At 32.7% G+C, this 24,383-nt stretch overlaps 2 protein-coding genes across 2 annotated transcripts in view; both read right to left on the bottom strand.

Moving 5' to 3' along the window:
• Positions 1-21,602, bottom strand: part of LOC130891179 (retinal homeobox protein Rx1-like) — a 67,229-nt gene extending 45,627 nt beyond the window's left edge. The window contains exons 1-2 of the mRNA XM_057795778.1: positions 21,397-21,602; positions 499-779 (exon numbers count right to left, since the gene is read on the bottom strand). Of these exons, the coding sequence (XP_057651761.1) occupies positions 499-779; positions 21,397-21,583 (468 nt within the window). The 5' untranslated portion in view covers positions 21,584-21,602. The remainder of the gene's footprint in view (positions 1-498; positions 780-21,396) is intronic.
• Positions 21,603-23,296: 1,694 nt separating this feature from the next.
• Positions 23,297-23,701, bottom strand: LOC130891785 (piggyBac transposable element-derived protein 2-like). The gene has a single exon (XM_057796748.1). It carries the CDS (start codon positions 23,699-23,701, stop codon positions 23,297-23,299), a length of 405 nt encoding a protein of 134 aa, XP_057652731.1.
• Positions 23,702-24,383: the final 682 nt, after the last annotated feature.

The following is a 24,383-nucleotide window of genomic DNA, read 5'->3' as shown; positions in this document are numbered from 1 at the left end:
TAAACAGTCAATTCTGAATGGTATCTACACAAGCATTTGTTTGCCAGGTGTGTCTGTAAAAATCAGGAAAGCCAATTGCATTCTCCACCACGACAATGTGAGATCACACACATCAGTTCAAACAAAAATGTTTTTGAACAAGCAAAACATGAAATTAATCTGTCATATAGTCCATGTTGGGCATCCAATGATTTCTTCTTGTTCCCGCAGATCAAAAATAAATTGTGAGGTCAACGTTTTTCTACACCTGAAGATGCGTTCAAATCACATAAAGTCATATTTTCATCATAATCTTCAGAAACAGTTTAACAACTCTATATTTGCTAATGGAAATTGATTAAACAGTTAAACATAAATTTGGTGAAGTAGAAAATTCATGTTAAATGATTCTATCATCAAGTTTTCTTACAACTTGCTTTAGCATAATGATTTAATACTATTATCAATTATTGAAATTTTTGTTTCGCGATCTTTCATAAACTATAGATTATTTCTTACCTGTACTCGTACTTCGGGTAAATTAACTTTCATAGCTAATTCTTCTCTACTGTAAACATCTGGATAATGGCTTTTTTCGAAAGCTCTTTCCAATTCGTGTAGTTGATATGTTGTGAATGTTGTTCGGTTTCTTCGGTGTTTTTTCTTGCAATTATCGTTTTCTGAGTGCCCGGACGTATTTGTTGCTCCCTCATCTTCTGAACCGCTTCCCGTTGTTGCCGATCCCATCTTTCCGTAGCGGAGATCGCTGACACCGTCATTGGAATTGCAGCTCCCTTCGCCTGAAAATGGAGTTCAAGCTAAAGAAAATAATCGGACATGGGATTATGACCGAAATGGTTAAAAATTAAGTTGGAAATCATGATCAATTTATTGGTATAATATAGATCACATGGAAATATGAGCTTCCATAATTTCCATAATATTTAATAATAATTTCTCTTTAGAAACAACGAATTATCATGCAATTTTTAGTAATTATAACAATAACATGAATAATAACATACAACGATAGATATTACTAACACAACTCATGATTTCAAATGTTTTAATGGGTAAGTATTGGGGGAATCACAAAATAATGTCTTTTCTGAGCATAACTAATTATAATTGGTCAACTCATTATACACTTCAAAGTCGTATAAACGACAATTTAAGGTTATTCGCACTCGTCCACTTCTAAATTATTAAATATTTACACTTTTTGGCAATTTGACCTGAAATATACAGCCAAATATGAAAAGAACGTAGCCATATTTGTATCATTTTTAAATTGGTTACTAAATGATAATGATGATACGTTTCTCAATACCAGTGATGTTTTTCGAAGCTCAGAATCGATCAGAAAGACTAAAATTTGACGAGATAAAAAAGTCGGGAGTCATGTCAACCAATCGAGGAGCTCTACAACTTTAATCAACATTTATCATCCAATCAACAGATGTTTAGGTCACTTATTATATTATCTGTTCAAGTGATTCGTTACATGTAACGTATTGCTTCAAAGCAACCATACCGAACCGTTTTGTGGTCGCTTGATCACTAAAGAATGATGGGATGATCATCCCAATCACAAAAGTAAGTGAATTTCCTCAAATTATTCACTACGAAGGACTGCGAAATCAGTTCATGTCCCAAACACACAAAAACCAACTGAAATTGCTTTCACTAAAAATCAATGTCCAATAAGAAATTATATTTTTTCAAATTACTAAAATACTCAAATTGAACAACTACAAGTGACAGCTGTTACAGTGGAAACTTCTGTTACAAATGCATGGCGTTTTGCTACTGTAATGTGAAAGGTGATTTGGTCTTCAATATCAAGTGAATGGAGTTTCCAGTGCATCTGTATTTCACTATGATTATCTATAAGGATAAAAGTCAATCTCTAAGTTTTGCTGGTGACTGCAGTGGCTAATACTGTATTGCTTGGTCCAGATTTTATCGATAAATAAAAGAATTCCTTTCTCCCAACAAATGAACAAATACTCTGAGTATCCGCTAGTCAAGAAATAAAATATCTGTTTAACCTCAAGGCTTAAAATAGTGACCAAGTATGAGAACCGCATTACACTTGATTAATTCGAGTATTGTCTGCAATGTGATATTGATCTTGAAGTTCTGTCAAATTAGCGATTATCTATACAAGTTTCTGGTTAACTCTGGATTATCTATTAGTCAAATCTTTCTTTTCTTGGAAGCTGAGCTCCAGATGTGCGATGATGCACCAATCTGGGCCTTGTAGAGAATTAGAAACTGTTGAAAAATAGACAGCTTTCTCTAGAAGAGTTTTGTGAAGCCGTCTGAGCTTTTTCGACAACTTCACTATTTCATATTACTCTAAACATCAATATCCAGCCCAATCTCACCTAACCAACAAGTAAATTTGCGATAATTGTGATATTTTATGTCCAGAAATGATCAAACCCAGAGCCTTGTTTGTAAAAAATAGCTACCTGGGTCTTCGATCAATCAGATTAGTTCTACTTTATTTCAGATTGTTTTCAACATCGATATTGATAATAGTGAACTTTTGTTGTCTATGGGATTCAATGTTAGCCGAGTTAATTGTGGCTAAACGTTGAAACGCGCCATAAAACGACGGTCCATGTTGATACAATCGTTTCCCGAATATATTGAGCTTTTTGGTTTTATTATTATACTACGCTTATACAAGTGGCCTTAACAGCCAACCATATGAATTAAACACGAATTTTTTTGACTCTAAGTGATAAGTTTTCATTTCCATATAAATAAAAATGAAACAAAAATATAAAAACATTTCTAATATAGTGTAAGCGATATTTAATTCTGATCAATATAACTGAATAATTTAAACAACAAGTTGGGGTTTTCGTCGAAATTGGTGTTGTTTATGGAACGTGACAAGATGTCGCGATATAACAATAATTAATGTTTCTGCATTGGTAAATAATCGGGGGAACGCTTATGATAGCGATAGTCAACCAGATAGTGCGGACACTGAATCATTAGGTTATGATATATAATGTTAGTGGCATGTTTGTATTGTGTTATATTAGCCAGGAATATTATCAGCAGGATTACGGCATCGGAACAGGTGTGAATTCTATTCTATTCGGTTGAATCGAATTAAGCTCAGCATTATTTGGTCATTATATCGTATTAGTAATAACCGAATTATTACTTCAAATATAGTAATTGAAAGGAAAAATTTTGTATATCGAACTTATTTTAAAAATAGATTTTTTCATCTCAAATATAATGCTCTTCATTTTGGTAAATTTTAGTACAAATGGTTTTTTTATGGATACTATTATTCACATTTCGCTTCATCATCATCATCATCATCAAGTCTTTCAATCCCATCTTGGAAAGCAATAAACAAGATCAAAATCTGGAACATGTAATGTTCAAAGTAGCATGAGCATTTGATAGTTGTATGTGCCTCAAAAAACTAATAAGAATGGTGAGACTGGATACGAATACAACTGAGATCAAATTATTGTTGGAAGAAAGGTTTTCGAGGAAATAGAGGACTGAAGCAGGGAGCTCCTCATCCATGTCACTATCTAAACTCAATTATAAGGAGATCGGCATACAGATACATGGTTCAATTTACTACCGGAAGCTTCATCATCATCATCATCATCATCATCATCATCATCAAGTCTTTCAATCCCATCTTGGAAAGCAATAAACAAGATCAAAATCTGGAACATGTAATGTTCAAAGTAGCATGAGCATTTGATAGTTGTATGTGCCTCAAAAAACTAATAAGAATGGTGAGACTGGATACGAATACAACTGAGATCAAATTATTGTTGGAAGAAAGGTTTTCGAGGAAATAGAGGACTGAAGCAGGGAGCTCCTCATCCATGTCACTATCTAAACTCAATTATAAGGAGATCGGCATACAGATACATGGTTCAATTTACTACCGGAAGCTTCATCATCATCATCATCATCATCATCATCATCATCAAGTCTTTCAATCCCATCTTGGAAAGCAATAAACAAGATCAAAATCTGGAACATGTAATGTTCAAAGTAGCATGAGCATTTGATAGTTATATGTGCCTCAAAAAACTACGAATACAACTGAGATCAAATTATTGTTGGAAGAAAGGTTTTCGAGGAAATAGAGGACTGAAGCAGGGAGCTCCTCATCCATGTCACTATCTAAACTCAATTATAAGGAGATCGGCATACAGATACATGGTTTAATTTACTACCGGAATCGTCAAATTGTAGCATATGCAGATTAAATCGTACTGTTAACCAGATCTCGAGGTGAATTACGAAAAGTATAAAGAAAACTGGGAAAGGAATCAAAAAGAATCAGGTGCAGGGTAAATGACGAAATCAATGAATACATAGAACTAAAAATAAGGGGAAAATAGACATTTTATGACGTAAAACAAACAAATTACTGTATGGGTATGACTCCCGGATACTAACCCAGAATATTGCTGAAAAAATAGAAGTGGAAGTAGGGAAAGTGCTCTGGAAAATACTGGTAGGCGTGAAAATGGACAACAATTTATAGAGATGAACAAATGCAGAGCTGAAAGAAGTATTTAACGAGCCTAATATCACAAAGATACTAAATTGGAATCTCTGGTGGTACCACTGGTGATAGTTATACTAAAACACTGTTTGCATTTCCACTTCACCAACACTCACAATAGCACTAGCGAGGTTTTATCTTCAGAATCTGAAGATGTTAACTTGAATATCGAAACGGGCGTGAGAAGAGTTGGTCAGTATCACAAAAATAGTTAGAGCACAAACAGAATTGCCAAGAAAGCTCGAATGAAAAGAGAGAGAATCAGATTGAGAAGAGACAGATAGGAATGATATCATAAGATTTGAAAAGAGTGTAGAGAGAGAGCAGAGGACACAAACGGATGGAGAAGAAGAGCAGAACTAAACTTAAATAAACTTAAGTTTGAAGATTTTTAATTCTATATAAGGAATAGAGGAGATTCTTTCTTTTGATGTTGATGTCTGAAAAATTCTATTAAAAAAGTACTATCGGCTCGTTCTTATTAATTATTTATCTCTTAGTATGTAGTACTTCTAGTTCTGATTATATCAGATATGAAGATGTGAATTTATAGTCTCACATTAATGCCTGAAGGGGTTTAGTGAATTAATTTACATAATGAGTTGTTAATTATACACGATAATATGTTATTTTTAATTCACCCACAACAATAGTTGAACAAATTTAATGTGACTTTTATTATATAAAATTTATTAGAAGATTGCATGCAGAGAAAAAAATAAACCTAATATGTAATACAGATTAATCGTAACTGACATGTATGCAAATCTAACTTAATGCACACGATACTTTTTTGCATGCTCTTTGTTTACTAATCGAATTTCTAAATTACATCTTATAACGATAACGCGATCAATTTACTTAAACCTTCTATTTAAGCACATTAACTCTCATTATAAGGACTAGCTGGGTTACCTTATATTTGCATAAGCCAATTTCTTTTTTCCGTTAAAATACCTTGCTTGTTATATACTAAAGATTTACCTAAACACGCTTCGTCACACACAGGACGGGATTCTATGATTTTTAAGAAAGATTTAAAGTTCGTTTCGCAAATTTTTTATAGAGTGGTGTTCAAGTTATTTCCTCTAATTTTGGTAAACCACAGCAACCCTGTAATCAATAGGGTGTTGTAGATGCAGAATTTTCTCTAATGAGTAGATGACGTGAAAATAATTTATCAGTTATAGGCACTTAAAGTTGCAATATTAGAACTTATATTTGAGTTTATTTTCTAAATTATACATGCGAAAATTATGATTTTTAATAGATAATCACGTATTTCCAGAGACGGCTTATGCCCAATGTTTTTACGTTTTATTCAGTCATTTGCATTCATTCCGGTGGTGGTGATATCATTCAACCAAAGAAACACGGTGGAAGGAAATCCAACACAGTTGCCGAAGGTTATGTAGATGACTCAATAAGAAACCAAATGGATTCCGCAGTGAAAATTCTAACAACTAGTTCGACTTCAAGCAACATTATAAATGTTCACGATCCTACCAACAATCCAATAAGTACCAATACAACTATAGAAGTACCAATAGTAATGTAATTTATATACAAAATAATAATTGATTCGTCGAATCAAATTTTGTCGAATTTTTTCAAGTCTACGAAAAATATTGTAAGAAAGTCGTGAGTAAAGTAACCTTTTTTTCACTCGTAGGAATTGCCGCACTCAAACCGTCCTACTCGCGAAAAAAAGTATTACTTTTTTCACTTGTTGCATAAATAACTATTTTTTACAAAATTTAAGGTTCAGAACATACGTAGATTTTTAGATTGTTCGCCATAAAGAGACATTCTGAAGAAAATTATCATAAATTGTAATCATTTATTGAAAATATTTACAGAAGGTGTTAAATGGAAAACAACCGATTACTGATGAAGATGGTTTCACACGAGACGGTTTTATTCATGCCCAAAATTTACATTTATGGGTAAATGAAAATCCTCACGATACAAATCAAACAAATAATCAACATCGATTTTGTATTAGTGAGCAGAAATAGTGGGTAGTGATTTAGTAGGTCCATATTTTGCTAATAGATTGAAATAACTCATTTTTTTGAAATAATAAAATTGAAAAGTCATTTCATCTGTTAGAAAAATATGTCATAATACACGCAAGGCTTTATTATAAAAAAAAAACCAATTTAATTTATGGAATATTATTTTTTAATCAAGCGTAGTGTATATCTGTGTTTTTACAAAATATATTCCAACTATAATCATGCGAACTACTTTTTGTAGAACTGATATTTTGAAGCAAGGAAATTGGTAGTTCCAAGATCATTAGAAAGATTGAAAAATATCAATAATTTGATGAATAAAATTATGAAAAATTTTCTATCAAATAAATTTATGAAAACCAGGATTTAATGAATGAAGAAATATTTGATAAAAATACTGAAATTGAGAATAGATGGACAAGAATATTATTATTATATTATATGGTGAAGAACAAAATAGATCAAATCCTATATGGAAGGTTCAATGAATTCGAAACCCATTTTATAAAAAGAATCGTCAAGGTTCTCAAAATAGCATTCATTGTTGGAAGATTTTGACCAACGAGGCATTTTTTCAAGACTGGAATTAGGAAATAATCCGAGAGGGCTAAATTGTCTTTATTTTTTCGCTCAAACGTTGCAATAAGTTTATGGGATAGTTGATAGTTTTACAAGATAGCCAAAGAAAATTATCGCACGATTCATCTATGGTTATGAAACTTCACGTTTATAGTACTAAGTTTAGAATGGGCTGTAAGGAATTGGCCATTTGTCCCTATTTAAGCTTTAAATTCAGTATAAAACAGTTAAGTCAAGTTATTTTATTGTAGTTTACCTGTTCAGTATAAATATTACCAACGGTTCCAAAAATTCCAACTTTGTTATCAAGCAATGTCTAAATTTGTTGAAAAGATGTTATTTCATTCTGATTTGGTGAAAAATTGGTGTTTCTTTTTCTCATTTTTTCCAAAATTGTTTTTTATTACAAGCATTCTGGCTAAAAGTTTTTACAACTTTCAATATAGTCTTTTTGAACAGAAATCTTTCTCAAAAAATGTCCATTCATTTTACAAAAAAGTCTTTCCTTTGTTAATCTGGTCAAAAAACTGCCTTTTTATAGTCTGATTTGGTGAAAAACTGGTTCATTTGGTCCAAATGACTTTTGCTCATGTTAATTTTGTCTAAAACCTGCTTTTATTTGACTTCATTTCAATAAAAAATTGGGTTTTCAGGTGAATTTGCTCTTATGGATTTAACTTGGCCAGCAATTCATTTATTTTTCTATGCTCAATAATTAGTTTCCCTTAAGTTAACTGTATCAAAAATCTACTTTTTTTTTTAATTTGGCCAAAAAATTTTTTGTATACGTGTAATTTAATTAAAAAGTTTCCTTATTGTAGTTTTTTTATTTAAAACTAGTTTTCAATTGTCAACTCGTTCTAAAGCTTAATTTTCTCAAGTTAAGAGAATAAAAAAGAATTCACTGATCACTTTTGAATATCCCTGAAATTCTAACAAATTCTGTCTTAATTTTCCCATCAATTGTACTGGAATCCTGATCGGATATTCCAAATTTATTGATAAATCAAATGATTCGTCAGTCATTTCAGGTTGATTAAGCTGAACACTAAGATTTGTTTAAGATTAGAACTAATAGTTTCCACGGGAGAGCTGCTGTAGTAAATTTCATGAATATCATCATAAAAATGACCAAAATGCACCCAATTTGAACTATATCATAATATAAAAACAATCCTATTAATTCAACGTAATGTAAGTTATAAATTTGATAGAAATCTACATCCTTTTTTAAGTAATTTTCTGTAAACGAAAACTATTTCATTTCAGTCACCCTACTGACTTATTTTGTAAAGATACACCCCAAGCCACTTTTAATAAATAAATGAAAAATATTTACTTCTTATGTCAAGTTTAACACTTTGTTCTGATGGATGTTCAATCTCAGCAAACTGCTGATTTACCGGACATGATTTCAGATCCGAAGAAAACCGTATACTACGTAATCTCTGGGAACCAAATCTAAAGAATATGCCTGCCTGTTATGATTGTGGTAACGGCGTATTAAATGGTTATTTGATCGACAACACTTTTAATTAATATTTTCTTTTCGTAACCCTATCATAAATCTAAATAACCAAACAGAAATGTTTCTCAGAAGAATTAATATTTGAAATATAAAGAAATTATCGTAACAGATTAAAATGTATTATTAAGTTATTGTTAGTTCGTACGAACTCAAGGTTAAAGCTCTCTCAAAACTTATTAAATTATTACTCTTTGACGTCCATTGCATTAACTGGAAAATTAATCAGTTTCTGACAGATAATTAATCTGCTAAACGTACTAATTAGCAACTCTGTTAAGGTTTTATATAACAAGCTTAATAAGTTGTTGATTACTTCGGGGTTCGGTATATCATGATTTATATTCAACGGATTTATTGGCAGACGTAATTAGGGAAAATAGTTTCAATTTTCTATTTTGTTTTTGTTAAAAGAATATGTAACAAGGAAATCAAGTAACTACTATAAATTTATTACAAATTCTCATATTTTCTTCAGTCGTAATCTGACGACACCATTTTGATTTGAATTTTTTTGAAGTACTCAAACACATCCATATCCATATCAAACTTTTTGTATCTAATATTCTGTTTTGGAAATATTTTGTGGAAATGAATATTTCAAAAATATATATTGTTGCAACATATATTGTATGTTTGGGATTAATTTTATATGATATCGTACTTATCTAATAAAGACAATCAATTTTTAGGTTACCAAGAAAATAATAATTTACAGTAGACAATGCATGACTGAGTATTAACCCTCTGTAGCACTACGTGACATTTCTGTCACAAACCGATTCCTAGTCATTTAAAAGTAGAATATTATTTTCAGTTTTGAAAAACTCAGGAAAATATATCATTGTTAAAATTATTGTCTTTCCTAGTATGTAATTTCGAGAGGTGTTGCGGGTTGAGGACTCCAAATAAAACTGTCCAAGAGTTTTTTAACATAATTATAAAACCGTTAATAATCGTACAGATATGGCCAATCTCTGGGTTCAATATAACCATCTTTTGAATGTTTATAAGTCAATACACACTGACCGGACTAGTACTTAATGGTAATAATTAGGATAAGTCCAACAGTTTTCTCCATTCATGCTTTTGTTAAAAATGGAAAAGTTTGGAAGTATTCATTCACTGATAGATGTATCTATCTTAACAGAAGAATTATCTCTTGTCTGTTTCTTTAAATAACTTTTTCATGGTTCTTGTGTTTTATACAATGTTCTTGATTGTTTATATTTCATAGTTTGTCTTAGATGCAGTGTGTCCTTTTTTTTATATATACAGGGTCCTTCACGACGAGCTGAATCGATATGTACTTATATGGGAAAGTACTGCGACAAGAATTCTGAAAATTTGCTTGTTTCAGCTGAAATAATTTCAGTTTCCCATATGCATATCGATTCAGCTCGTCGTGAAGGACCCTGTACATGTATAGACATTAATATTTTCACTTTATTATCATTGTTTTACTTCTAATTTCACAATTTTTTGTTTTCTTGTTTATCTTCATCCACGTTTGAGTTATTATGTACCATGTATTTTTAGCCTAGATAAAGATCAAATAGAAGATCGAAACGTTGGCATTTTGAAAAATTCCTGGACAGTTTTATTTTGATTACTCAACCCATCATTCGGAATTATTTCGATTCTTAATTTCGGCTTAGTTTAACACAAATAATGTAGACAGTAGTGGGTATGTGCAGTATGGCAGCACTTGTTTACCTGGCAACCAAAATTACAGATAAGAAGCTTACAACTGCTGGAATACTCTTCACAAAATGATTTACTGAGTCTTTGTACAATACGCTAAAACAAGAATCGAGATTGCAAATTACTTACAGTCAAAAATATTTCCAAAAACTATTTTGTTTAGTATGTAGCTGATATCAACAGTGTAGATGTAAACTGGAAAGATGAAAAAGTAGAAGATTCAGCATCGGAGAAATACCAAAAGAAGATATGACAAGAAGATCCAGTAGTACATGAGAAATGATTGTCCAAATATTCTTAAAGACTATAATCACCACATGGATGGCGTAAACCTCATTGATAGCAGCTTTATATCAACTGATGGCAAGATCGAATGCTATATCATTTATTGGACTTGAGTATTGCATACATTTGGACTACAACTTTATATAGCTGATTGAATTTCTATTACAACGATGCAAAGATTCAGCATAACATGTTCCTTCAGTGGTAATCATGCAGGATAAGACTGGACTTTGGCCTGTTTGGACAGAAAAGAGAATATGCCGCAAATTTTCTGAATGCTCTTTTAAATTTAATTTTTTAATACAAATTTTAAAATAATTCAAGAAACGCGTGTATTTTCATTTTTTTTTTCAATCAACGTTTCCCACTGCTTATTTTAAAAATTGGATATCTCGTCCTATATCTAGAGGGTTCAAAAATTTTGTCGGTTTTTGCTTTCTGAAAAATTAGTTATTTTGTACAGAAACATTCAGTTCAAAGTTTAATGAATAGAGGGTAGATAAGTAGAAATGATTCAGAATTTGTATATAAAATTAAAATTTTTAAAATGTAAAAAATACAGAATTCAATCATTTTGAAAACTCGATATCAGGTTCTAGAAAACTGTGTGCTTAATTTATTCAACTGATATATCCAAAGAAAAGATGTTTTATGTGCTTTAGGCTTAGGAGAATAATAGATCAAAATTTGAGAGGAATCCAACCAAAAAACGGAAAAAATTAATTATATATTCAACCTTCACGATGTCTGATGTACTCAGAAATGCGTCGTGCTATACTTTTAATAAATTGATTGATTTTCTCTTATAATGTGTTTTTGTTTTGGTGTAAAATCGGAAGATATAAGGGACCAAAACAACAATTCACTATCATACTTCACTTTTCGTGCCTATTTGTTCAAAGAACAAACTAAACTCGCGAATTCTTTCCCTGAGAGTTGAAAATTTTTCAATGTTCTCATTCTAGGCATGATAAAAAAACAAATGGGCTCGTATAATGTGTAGTTTAATAAACACGTGTACTTACTTTCTTGTACATATATTCATCAATAAGATTCAAAAACTTTCGTTTTATAACATTTCCTAATAAATTCATTACCGCTCTCTATGACAGTTTAATTGTAACAGACAACTATGGATGTATGAAAAAATGTCTTTTGTTTTAAATCTTTCCATTTATTAAATCCGGTATTTCAACCATGCCAGGATAATTGTCAATTATAATCATGGTCGTCACATCCATCAAAAGGAAATAGGATTTGCTGGTGCACATGCAATTTGGAAATAAACTAATTTAGCTTGTTTCGGTAACGCAAAGTTTTCATAAATTTTTATTTCAAAAAAAAAACAGTACAGTAATGAGAACTGAACGAACACGATATCTAACTATCCAGGATGATTCTTGAAAATAACAAGATATTACAGTGTACAAATAATTAAAATGACAAAAGGACGAAAGGGAAAGACACGAAAGATAAAACTAGAAGAATCAAAAGTTGTAAATACTTTGTTACAAGATGGAAGTCTGGAACGAGAAGACTGAATCAACTGGATGATTATTCAAAGCAATTAAGAATACCAAAAATAAATAATAATGGAAATATATAAGATTACGGGAAGTATAAACAAAAACAAGGAAGGAAAAGCTAGACATAATGAATAAAGACGGTAGGAGGGAAACGAGGAAAGATAACAGGAAATAGAATAAAAAACATAAGTTAGGAAAGAACGGAAACAGCTGAGTAGAAAGGTGCTCACGCGATGACTCAACTCCAACAATTCTTACAACTGAAAAGGTAGAGGTATCAGGATTAAACTAGGCTGGAATTCATAATAGTAGCAATGATAGCAACAGAAGCGAAATTAATTCTGTTTTTACATTAATAGAAAACTTTCGGAGAGACGTTCGAATGTTATCGTTCAACAGTACATATAGAACACACCAGCGGTTTCTGGCGACCAGCTCTCACCAGTGACGGTCCGATATGGGTCGAAAAGTAAAAACAACAGCCCGGATGGACCGCTGTCTTACGATTGCTTCAACAAGCTCACGGAATAGCAATCATCACGTCTACTGTTCGACGAAGGTTTAAAGAAAGTGGTTTGACAACTTGCAGATCAGCTAAAGGACTTGATTTTGCTTGTAAACACATGAATTGAACAGTTGACGACTGGAAAAAGGTATTGTTCACGGATAAGTGTACTCGGTTACCACGGGTTGCGTATGGGGATGGTTCAGTAATGTTTTGGGCATGTATTTCTTTTGAGGCACACACGGATCTCGTCTTGATTGACAGAGGCGCACTAACAGCGATCCTAGAAGATTGTGTACTACGAGATGCTGGATTTGTTGGTAATGGATTTCTGCTAATTCAAGATATTGCTCGACCGCACGCGGAAAGAATGGTATTGCAAAAATGGACTGGCCCGCTGAAAGCTCCGATCTCAATCCTATTGAGCATACTTCAAAAGACATGTGAGACGACGCATACCTGCTACATCAACACGTTAAGATCTTCTGGTAGGGAAATGGACCAATTTTCTTCAAGCAAACATTCAGAATGTCTTGAGCTCTATACCCATTCGCATGAGAAGTGTCGAGGTGGCAATACGCGTTTTTGAAAAATAAACGCCGTCACTTTTTATGTGTGCTCTGTTCAATAATTGTAGTGTTGACTGAAATGATTGTTTCTTAATAAATTCATAAATTCTCTTGCTAATTGTAACCTGTATGAACATTTATTGCAACAAAAATAAACTACTTGTAAAAATTTCGAAAATTTTTGGGGCGGCCCGTTTTCGTTGACGCGCATATCAAACAAGATATTAATGTATAAAATAAAACAGAATAAATATTTTGAATTATGATTATATCATGAATAATTTATATTCCTCTATTTCTAAGGCACGAATTTTATTAGGTACAGATAATCTAGCTGATTATTTTCATGTTTAGTTTGTTAGAGTTGCGGCCAAAGTAATATGATGGAACGACCATGAGTGCAGCATTAACGGCTTTTACAGTTGAATCGAAATAAAAACATCAAGTTAAGTAATCTAAGTGGTGTTCCATTAAAGTCGCCATATCACGGGCGATATGATTATGTACACGCAATTCTAGTCACAATGGAAATAAACGGCACGGAAAACAAGTATTACTAACATTACTTGCCACCATTCCATTCTGTTATGTTTCCCTTAATTTTATTATATCTTGCTACTCACTCACTTTACAAATACTTGTTTGCATATAAAATAGTTTCGTTGGAATCGGATCAAGTTTTTTTACATAAATCTCTATTTTACTAGATTTATACACTATCTATATGGTAAGCATTATCATTATAGTCCTTCTTCAATTTTGTTTGTGATTATAGACCCAACGAAATAGGATTAAGTCGTATATATCGTACGTGGTACTAACATTTCATTACATTTATCAAAATTTGTAATTATTTTCCGTTAATGGATTAGAATAAATGGTAAATAAAAGTTCCAAGGCCCCCAAGTGACCTACTAGCAATCTACATCGAAGTTGCCGTACCAACTTAATCTTCTAAGTACTACTTGCGCGTAGCCTTTTTAAAGGCCGCTTGATATGATGCAAGACGCGAAATTTCCTGATTAGAAGCATGCGCAGACGAAATTCAGCTGATTGTTTCATGCAAGATGTCGCACTTGCAACATTATAGATTTGGTACCATTTTTATTGCGTGCAAGTTGCAATTCTAGGGAGAAATGAGTATCTGATCTGCTGATATCACGTCTCTACCCATCAAGAATTTTTTATGTTTCATTTCCCTTGGGAGTTTTTCAAATGTTTCTACATCCATTTTCAAATAAATTTTTGTATGTTTTCTCGTCTAATTCTATAGTTTAACTCATATTTTCCCTTGTTCTGTCTAGCCAGGTCCTGTGCCACCATCGCCTGGGTGCATATAAGATATCCATAGTTGTAATTAGTTTTTCCGCTAGCTATGACTAGTCTTGTTTAGGCTCCAGCATTTAAAGACGTTAAATGTCTTTTGAGTGTTGGCTTTTGAGCTTGATTCGGATATAGACTCTACAATTATTGAAAAAGCAAGGACTGCACTGAAAGTAAACAAATTGTAATGTAGAAATGAGGTATCAGACAAACGCCATATAATATGATAAACATTACATTTGGAAGCAGTAATAAAAAAATATGATTATAAGGATCAGATCATATTTAACTACTGTGCTATGTTCTCATCATCTAACTTCTAGTTTAACCCTGTTTATGATTTTTTGATATAATTTTTTCACGCTCTGGTCAGAGAAATCAATTCTGAATTTGCTTGTATATCAAGGATATCAAGATTTTTTTATTAGCATTACTTGAAGCATCCATTTCATTGGATTTCTTTATTTTTTATCGGCTAGTTTAGTTTTTGTTACTTCAAAACTTTGTGAAGAGGAAGCTAATTTTCGCCTACACCACTCAATGTTTCATTTGACCTATCAACGAATCAGTGTCATTAACACTATAAAAAACTATGAGTCCCCAAGAAGTCTCCAAATAATCTATGTACTAGATGAAGTTATTGAATATTTTTCCAAAAACTTCTCGATTAGATTTGTTTTATTGATTTCTAGTAACAGAAACTGCAAGATGTAATAATTTATCGATGTGAACGGTCCGGTCTAAATAACAATAGTCTGGAAAATTCGAAAAAAAGTTGTCAGCCTCGAAATCTTCTTTATCCTCCATATATTGACAGCTCACAAAATTGACGTCTACTCCTCATGCCGAAGAATTATATTTAGGCTTACAAAATTGACAAATAGGATGAAGGAAGCTTAATTGCTTGTTTGAGTTTGTTCGGCGATTGAATTATTCGATTTTATTTCATTCTTTACCTTAAATATGATTGAAAATGAAAAAGTTCTTGGTATAAAAACCGGCGTTATTTACCGATATTATAAAAACGATTCCAATTTTTCTGATATAAATATGATACTAAAATAGATGATTGAGATTTTAGGGTATTTCTAGAAATTAGGAACGTGTCTTAATGGTAGACTCCTGGAAGAAAAACAAGCTGGATTAACCCAAGTTACCTATCTTAGAGGATGCGAAAGCTTCTTTTAAGTTTTTCAGTAAGTTTTTTCCTTTTAGAAGCCTCAGTTAATGTATAATTTAGCCAATCGTGTCTAGGTGTCTTCAATGATGTAAACAGAAATCGAAATAGATTTAGGAAATTGTGAAAAGTAAAATAATTTCACACTTATCGTGGTTAATAGTTAGAAATAAGATTCTACAAACCCTAGAAGAAAGAATAGTGTAATTGATTTCGAGTAGAGACCCACAAACAATCAGCAACATCATGAAAAAGGAATAGAATGAGATCACCGGAAAATGACAAACAGGGGGTCGGTTCTAAAAAGACCGAACCTAGTCTGTTCACAAGGAAATACGGTATTAAAAGTGAATGTTCAAGAACTTTTCTTAACAATTTCTCAGGAATCATACTAGGTTGAAACTTTCAAGGAATAGAAATGAAAGGAGGAATCAACACTATCCATATATGTAGGAAGATGTTTAGGAAAAAATGGAGACTACAATCAAAGTTAATGTATTGATTGTATAGCGTATCTACGTAAAGTACTGCACAAGCAGTACCCGAAGCAATCCTATATCTGCAACCTATATAGAATTGTTCATAAAAAGTGTATCCAAAAAACATTTTTACGGAAAATAATTGTGGACTATTCTACAAGAAATGGATTAAAATTGAGGAAAAAGAATAAAGAATTAGCTCAGAATAGGAAGTATATGATCATTAAAATGGATTTCAGGGAAAGGTTAATAGTGAACATTCGTACAAAAAGAAAATCGATTAAAAATCATAAAGGAAAAAAATTCCAGAAGTCGCACAAACTGAAAATCGGATGAGGAAATTTATAGAATAGAAAAGTCTACCAAATTGTTCATGAAAAGTGCAGGAACGCAACAATCTGCATAGATAGCAAGGCAACCAGGATTCGTGAGTTAGTCTCTGGACACCATAAAGAGAAATGGAACTCTAAACTAGGGGAGATCATTGTAATGATCTATGGGTATTGTACTGATAGCAGAAGACGAAAAGACTATGTAGTTTCAAAGAAGTGGCAATAGAAAAAGTAATTTCTAGTATTCTAGGTTGGATATGCGTAAAAATGAGGTATAAAAGGTAAAAAGATAGAAGGGTGGTTAAGTATTTATCTGAATTTTCAAATTGCGACAACCAAATGGTAACACAATAGGACTCACGTCTCCGAGTGTACTACGAACAACCCAGATCGAGGTAACCCGTACCGACCTAACCTAATTTTTCCAAACTACACTCATGGTTATAAAGCAAATAAAATACTCGCACTAAAGTGGTATTCAATAAACTTCTACTTCTTTAATTTTTTGGGGAAAACGTAGAAATGAACTGTATTTTCACCGTTTGTGGCAAATAAGGCATTTGTGTCGATTACGTAGTACATGGATTAACAAGCTACGGACTCTGAGACTAATATAAAAAGAAACCTGCATGCAAAAAAGCAATTAACATCTACCGCTCTTATCGCAAATCTGTTGTGTTTATTAATAATGCAATGCAATTAAAATGCACGAAAACGGCCTCCGGATCGATGTTCTTAATTAAATAATCAATTGTTTTACTTAAAAGCATATTGAAAAGTTTGTTTGTAAGGAAACGAAAATGATTTATGTCGTGACTTCACTGACGCGACCACGTAATATGACGAACAAGTTTGATATTATCGCCACACTTTGTGGAATTGTAATAAATTTTACTGTACACGTTTTCATAGTCATCTTTATAATGAAATCTGGTTAACGTTCAGGAAATGTCAATACATTAATTTGGAGAAAAATTAAAAATGTTTTATCAGATAATGAATTTTTAAAATGTTTCTGTATTTATTTATGACAAAAAATAATAATGAAAGTGAAATGAGAGTTCAATAAGTGCTTCATCGATCTCACCCAAGCATTTGATAGAGTATTATTGCGGGATGTAACATCTACTGAAGAGAAGGAAGATTCACGCCAACATAACAAATGTAATCGAAGACCTGAACACCAATAATTACACATATATCATAATGGAAAATAAACTGAGCAATAGAGTTCCTGTATTTGTCAAGGAGACAGCCTCAGCCCGATCTTATTCAGCATCATAATGGATGAGATTATAAACGAGGTAAAGCAAGCTGGAAAATGGATAGAAGCAAAGAAATAAAAATAGTATGTTATGCTGATGACGCAGTGATCATTTCAGAAGACGAAGATAACTTACAAAGGCTACTGTATAGATTTGAGCAAAGAAAACCAAATCTTTCACAGTATCCAGAGAACCGAAAAGATGTAAACTCGCAATATGAGATCAGGTTGTAGAACATTCAAATATCTAGGAGCGAACATAACAAGTAATAGAAATTCAAAGAATGAAGTGGAAGCTCAAACGACAAAGGCGTCATTAATATCAGGGTACCTGGAGCAACCAGGATCAAAGTCAGAATATACAAGACCTGTGTGAGACCAGAGCAGAGAAACCATAACTAAACGGCTCTTAATAATACTGAGATCAATAGCGGGACACACATTATTTGACCAAAAGAGAAATGAAGAGATATGTGACATCCAGGATGTACTGAGTTGAGCGAGAAATCGGCGAAGGGAATGGAGAGACCACGTGGAGAGAACGTCAGACGACAGGTTAGCAAGGATTGCAAAGGAAGACCACCAAGACGACCACCTACAAGATAGTATGAAAGCTGGTCTTCATCATTCAAGCTGTAGCTAGGCAACCATTGATGCAAACTAAGGACTAAGTCCTAACATACGATGATGAAGAATAAAATTACGAATGATTCATCATTTTATTACTCTCGGATTCATAAAAATGGACTATAACGTTGTAAGTTGAGTGGATTATAATTTTCAATTTATTTTGGAGAATATTTTATTTCATGTTATTCGATGAGAATATGTGGACTTTATGTCTATTTTCATTTAAGTAAAAAAAGGCAGAAAACTATTATTAGACATTTTTAACCTGTAGGAATATCAAGTTTTTCTTATTAATAATTGAAATTAAAAAAATTTACTAATAATGATGTATACATAAAGTCTTACTATGAGCAGTAATTAAATTACGTTTGGGTCAGCTCTGAATTAGAGCGAGTTAATAAAAATCTGCAGAGAAGGGAGTAGGTATCAGAAACAAACCAAAAAATTCAATCCAAGTTTGTATACTTTAGAAAAACCAAATGGATTTGTAGGTGCGGTGCAAGTTTTGTTCTGTTTTCCTTGAATTCGGTTTGGTAGCGAAATAATAAATGGCATAAAAAATTTGGTATATATCCACTTAGGTACTCGAGGCAAAAACAATTATATACATAAGTCAATTAATTGAATTCCTTTTCGCCGTGCAGTTAAATTACTACAACGAAACTAAAGAGTCGATAAATAAAGAGATTTATCAAGAGCTAATAGATTTTAGCTTAGAATTAGATAAGGAATTGAAATGAAATTTTGATTTAGTAACAATGTCTAAATTTTTCCGCACCAAGATTGTGCAAGATGCTACCTACATCCTGTTATCTTAATATCATCCCAAATAATTTGAACAACATTGTAAATACTAATTTAAAAATCAAAAACAATTTTTTTTATGAAAATTCAATGTATTACTATCACAAACAAAATACTAAAGGAACATGATGATTATTTACATACAAATCTGTACATTCCTTTGATATCTGGTGCTGAAGATTGTCCAAACTTATATCCACTTCTGTAATTGACCGGGGTAGCCATCTTTCTTTAGTCCAGTAGTGAGGTTTGTAGTTTCTTCATGATTCTTCAATTCCCTTTGCACAATTTTACATGGGCGTTCACCTACGTCAACGCGGCTTTTTTGATTTATCAAAGATCTTTTTAGAAATTCTCCAATTCAGTAAAGCAAAAATTTTCTAATACTATAACAATGATTCGTAGCGCTCACTAACAATTTCTTTCAACTCCATTTTCATGATGTCTACAGTGCGGAAATATTCTAGTAACTGAAGATACAACATTGAGTGGAACAGAGAAAATAATTCTGGAACAAACATATAAAAAGAATGGAAGATAGTAAACTTGTTAAAAACAATAAACAACCCAGGAAAAAGACCATCTGAACGATGACGAAAATGCTAGACTCGATGGCAATGAACAAGCAGTAGCCTATTAATATGATCATCCGTGCTAGAACGAAGAAGAAGAAAAAGGAATAGAATTGGATACACTCCAGAAGTATTAGATAAGAGCTATCATTAAAGTCTGATTACGATTTTCGAAAATTTCATTCTTATGCACCCGGTATACTCCCAAGTATCTTTGACATTTTTTAGCCAAATTTAATATTGAAACCGCCGAAGGTTAGATAATTAATTTGGCCAAATTCACATCCATCGGCAAAGATTACAAACAGCGACTGTGGATTTGAAAAGTTAAAATAGTGAATAATTGGTCTTCATCGGGTATATGTTGAGAAATCCTATCACCGGTTTTTAAAAATACACTATAAAGAAAGCATGATTTTCAAAACTCTCACTCTAATACAACAAGTCACGTATACGGCTTCCAAGTCTATTTCAACTTTTTTCTTCTTAGATGAATATGATCAGAGCCCATTAAGTGGCTCATCAGTTTGATAGTCATCCCATTGGTATTTCAAATTATCTGTTGATAATCACGGTAGTCCATTTATCGTTAATTCAGCCTAATTGATTTAAATTTGTATACATCATCTTCGAGAGCCACCAGTCTACCTGATGTAAAACGTTTTTTATAGACTTATAAATTGGTAGGCGTTACATTTAAATATCAATTAAGTAACGCGTCGATTACAGTGAGTTTTATAATTTTAATGAGTAGAAACAATTTTTTTTTATATTTACCAGCGGTAGAATAACGAAAATTTACTTTTAATATGAATTGAAAGGATTTTATTGGATCCACCATTTATTTTCTATTACTAAAATTAGTTGCTTACTCATGCAAAAAAAATATATAAAAATCTTTACACGATATAAAATACTTTCATTTTGTTTTTTTCTTGTTTTTTGAAAATTTTGTCAGAATTGTTCAAGTTTGTGTTGTAGTCCAGCCTCCGCACAAAAAATTTTATGTATATGATAGAAAGAAATCAATAACAAAAATCTTTTGAAACATTTCTGTATTTAGAATGATAAGGATTTACCTTTTAATAACGAAATATCTTCAATTAGTGCTTGAAACGTGAGTGAAATAACATGCTTGAAAGATTCGATCTAATGTGTGTTAAACTGAGATGAATACGACCTCACTTAATGACTGAATTTCACCCTTAATTATTATATTTTTGAGAATTTTAACGAAAACCACGCACACCGAAAGAGGTAATTTTTTTTAAATTACAAATACCCTCACCACACATTTTCAATTTTCGTTTTAGTTTATTCAGTATTTTCCAATCATAGCGGTACCAAAAGCGTTGTATTTTATTCCTCTTTCAATTTCACACTTTCGTATCTACAAACTTCAATATAAAATATTTTATGTTTATTATTACTTAAGAAATACTTTTCATGAAAAAATCAAAAAATTTAATAGCTATGTTTGCGTTCAACCTTTTTTTAGTGCTACTTTCAAATTATTATTATTTAATATATTATCCACGTGCTTGTTAAGACTTACCAGCACTTTCACCGTTTCCAGGAGTTTGTGATCTCTCTAACACATCACCATCTTTTCTCACAAGTCCCAGAATGTTATCTATAGTATGCCTGGGCCCCGTATGAGGGCTTGCGACTATTCTTATTGGTTTAACGTCTAGCCCGTAGCCAAGAATACTTGAAGTATCTTCACAACGGTCTGAGTCCATCGCGCGCTTTCAACCGACTGAAGTTGGCAGCAACTCCGCACAACGAATGGGCGGGCGAAAAGGTGTGGCGACCCTGGTTCGACCAATAAAAGTTATCGAACATCCATCATGGAGTCTACAAGTGTAGACCGAGAGGCTGCCAGCTCTAATAAGCTTTGTACAGTGGATTTTATGGTGTAAAAGCTTCAAATTGGTGTCAATAGTCGAGAATTAAGTTGAGTAAAGTCCTATTGCTACTTGTCTTTGAGTGAGGTTAACCAATGAACGTATTTATTAACTCGTTCTCTCAAATTTCAGAGATTTATTTTGTTTGGGGTAATTGTTTATGTTAGACTTAGTTTAATTAGCCTGACCGGAATTTGTATACATACAATCATGTATTGGGTGTTTATCTATTAGATCCGAGCAGATGTTTACCAAAGGAATAGACAAATATATTATACTGGGTCCACATCCTACATGTGAAAATAACATGGAATCACTGGATCTATAGATATTAACGATGCTTACCTATAAACTTACGTCCAAAAAAACTTCTCACTCCTAAAGCTACAGTTCTAAGCGCAATGTAGAAAAAACAAAAGATAATCTTCAGAATCTGCTAATATAATACTCTACAGTTCACTAAACAAAAATATTTTTATAATAGCAGGTACTTAGATCCACCTGTCATTTTCGCAGTTTGAGGTCGGGCAATTTCATTGAAAAAAAACATCCTTTGATAATAATCCTTAGCGCTTGTTCTGTATTGCGCAGCGCAATTTCTTAGTGGTGTCACAATAAACATCTGCATTGATTGCTTGGCCTCATGCCTACTGGTTAAAAAAACGATGCTCGTGAATTATAGAGGTATCAAAATTTGTTAACGCTTAACTTTCTTAGGATAGAAGTGCGCCTCCAATAAATTGATTGCCGTTTACCTTCTAGGGTGTCGCAATATCATCAAGTTTTATCCCCAGTAACTATTAGAAAAACAAAATCTGCAACAAACAAAAACTGTCCTGCCCATCCGTTGGTTTTTTGTGTTGCTTAGTAAGATTTTTTGACACCTAACGTGAACAAAGTTTTCAAAATTTCAATCTTTCATGAATCGGCGCCAATTCCATAGCAAGAGCACTAATTGAAAATTTATTGCTCAAGCTGTTCTTCATCGGAAACTTGATCATGTCCTTCATTGTACGAACCATTTACTAACCATTGAATCACTCATGTAGAAAACGAATTACAGAACTTATTTCACATGTTAAACACATTTTAACCCATTAGTGCCCACCAGTGTCTTAGCAGAAAACAAATATTAAATCGGATCCAAAATACTTCTTGGCAATGAACCAGAACGTCTATTAGATGTTGATCTTCTTTGTATAGCCTTATTATAGGATCGAATGTAGCGACGAGTAATACTTCTAACATATTGCAAAAGATCCCTTTTGTCATTAGGGTAGATAATTTTATGTAATCTCCAGGCATTTACAACAGTTACGTTTATCATGTGAGTAAAGAGAAACCCACCACCACCAACAGATCAACACCGCCCATGCGGTGGTTGTAGTTTTTAAAAAGTTGCGGCTGAGGCACTGAAATTTTCTCCTTCCTTTTCGAAGACCATCTCTTTACTTATGCTAAAGGTTCGACTGAATCATAGTTTGTAGCCATCGTTACTGCATTATTATCATTCCATCTAACAAATAGAAGTTGGTTTCTTTCATCGTATTAAAAATCAAAGAAACCACGGTCTTTTCTTTTTTTTATTGTCTTGGCGGATACAAGAGGACCTTTCTTTGTACGATTGTCACGTACAGTTCCAGTAGCTCGTATTCCAATCTTTCTAAGTGCATTTAAAACATCATGGCTTGCAAAATGATTGTCGAAAAATAGGACATCATCACTTGGGGCATCAATTATTTTCGTAAAATCAAGGACCACTCGTGAACATAGCGGAAGCGAGGTTTTAATTTTAGTTGGTGCTTGAACAGATGACGGTTTAGCTCCACAATAGGTATCGAATGAATAACAGAATTTATCCGAGCTACACAGCATCCGGTCCTTGTATCCGAAACGAACAGGTTTACCTCTTGTAAATTGCTTCGGAGAGTGATGACCATAATATTTAACCATTGCTTCGTCTATAGACAAGAATTTATGAAAAATTCCCCATTGTTGAAACTTTGAGTTGAGAATGTTCATAATAAGTGGCCGAATTTTGTACATTTTGTCCTCAGTATCCAGTGTTCAGTTATCTGCTAAATGTAAATGTTTTTTTATTTCTCTAAATCTGTTTCGGCTAATTGCATTTGAAATAAATGGTACTCCAACATCCTCATCAAGCTTCCAATAAAGGTGCTCACGAGGTAATTTATGGTACACCAACGAAAATTTTGAACTCTTCTTTGGTTGTTACAAAATTATGATTGTTCTTAGATGCCGCCTAAATGTTGGTTTGGTCGACAATATGTTGGACCACTTCGTCATCAAATAGTTTTTCGAAAATCTGTACAGCATTCAGCCCTCTTAGATCTTGTCGAAGTTGTTCTAACCGAACTTCGGCTCCATCTGTGCTGTCTATCTCTAATACTGTAGGTACTTGCGTCCAATTAGGATTTCCCTTTAGAAGATGCCATCTCTCTAACAGTGGCATACTATCCAAAGTTTCGTTTGAATTAGTTGGTTGCACATTTTGAAGTTCCGTCAGTGGCAGGCCATCTTCGTCTTCAAAATCGGACCCATCGAGATCAATTTCTACCTCACCTAGAATATCTGCTGGCTGATCTGCAGCTACTTCACCAAATTCTTCCTCGTC

Source organism: Diorhabda carinulata, chromosome 3 (assembly GCF_026250575.1).
Source record: "Diorhabda carinulata isolate Delta chromosome 3, icDioCari1.1, whole genome shotgun sequence".
Lineage (NCBI taxonomy): Eukaryota > Metazoa > Arthropoda > Insecta > Coleoptera > Chrysomelidae > Diorhabda > Diorhabda carinulata.
Note: the sequence above shows the minus strand (reverse complement) of the source record. Positions and strands in the feature narration are given on the sequence as shown.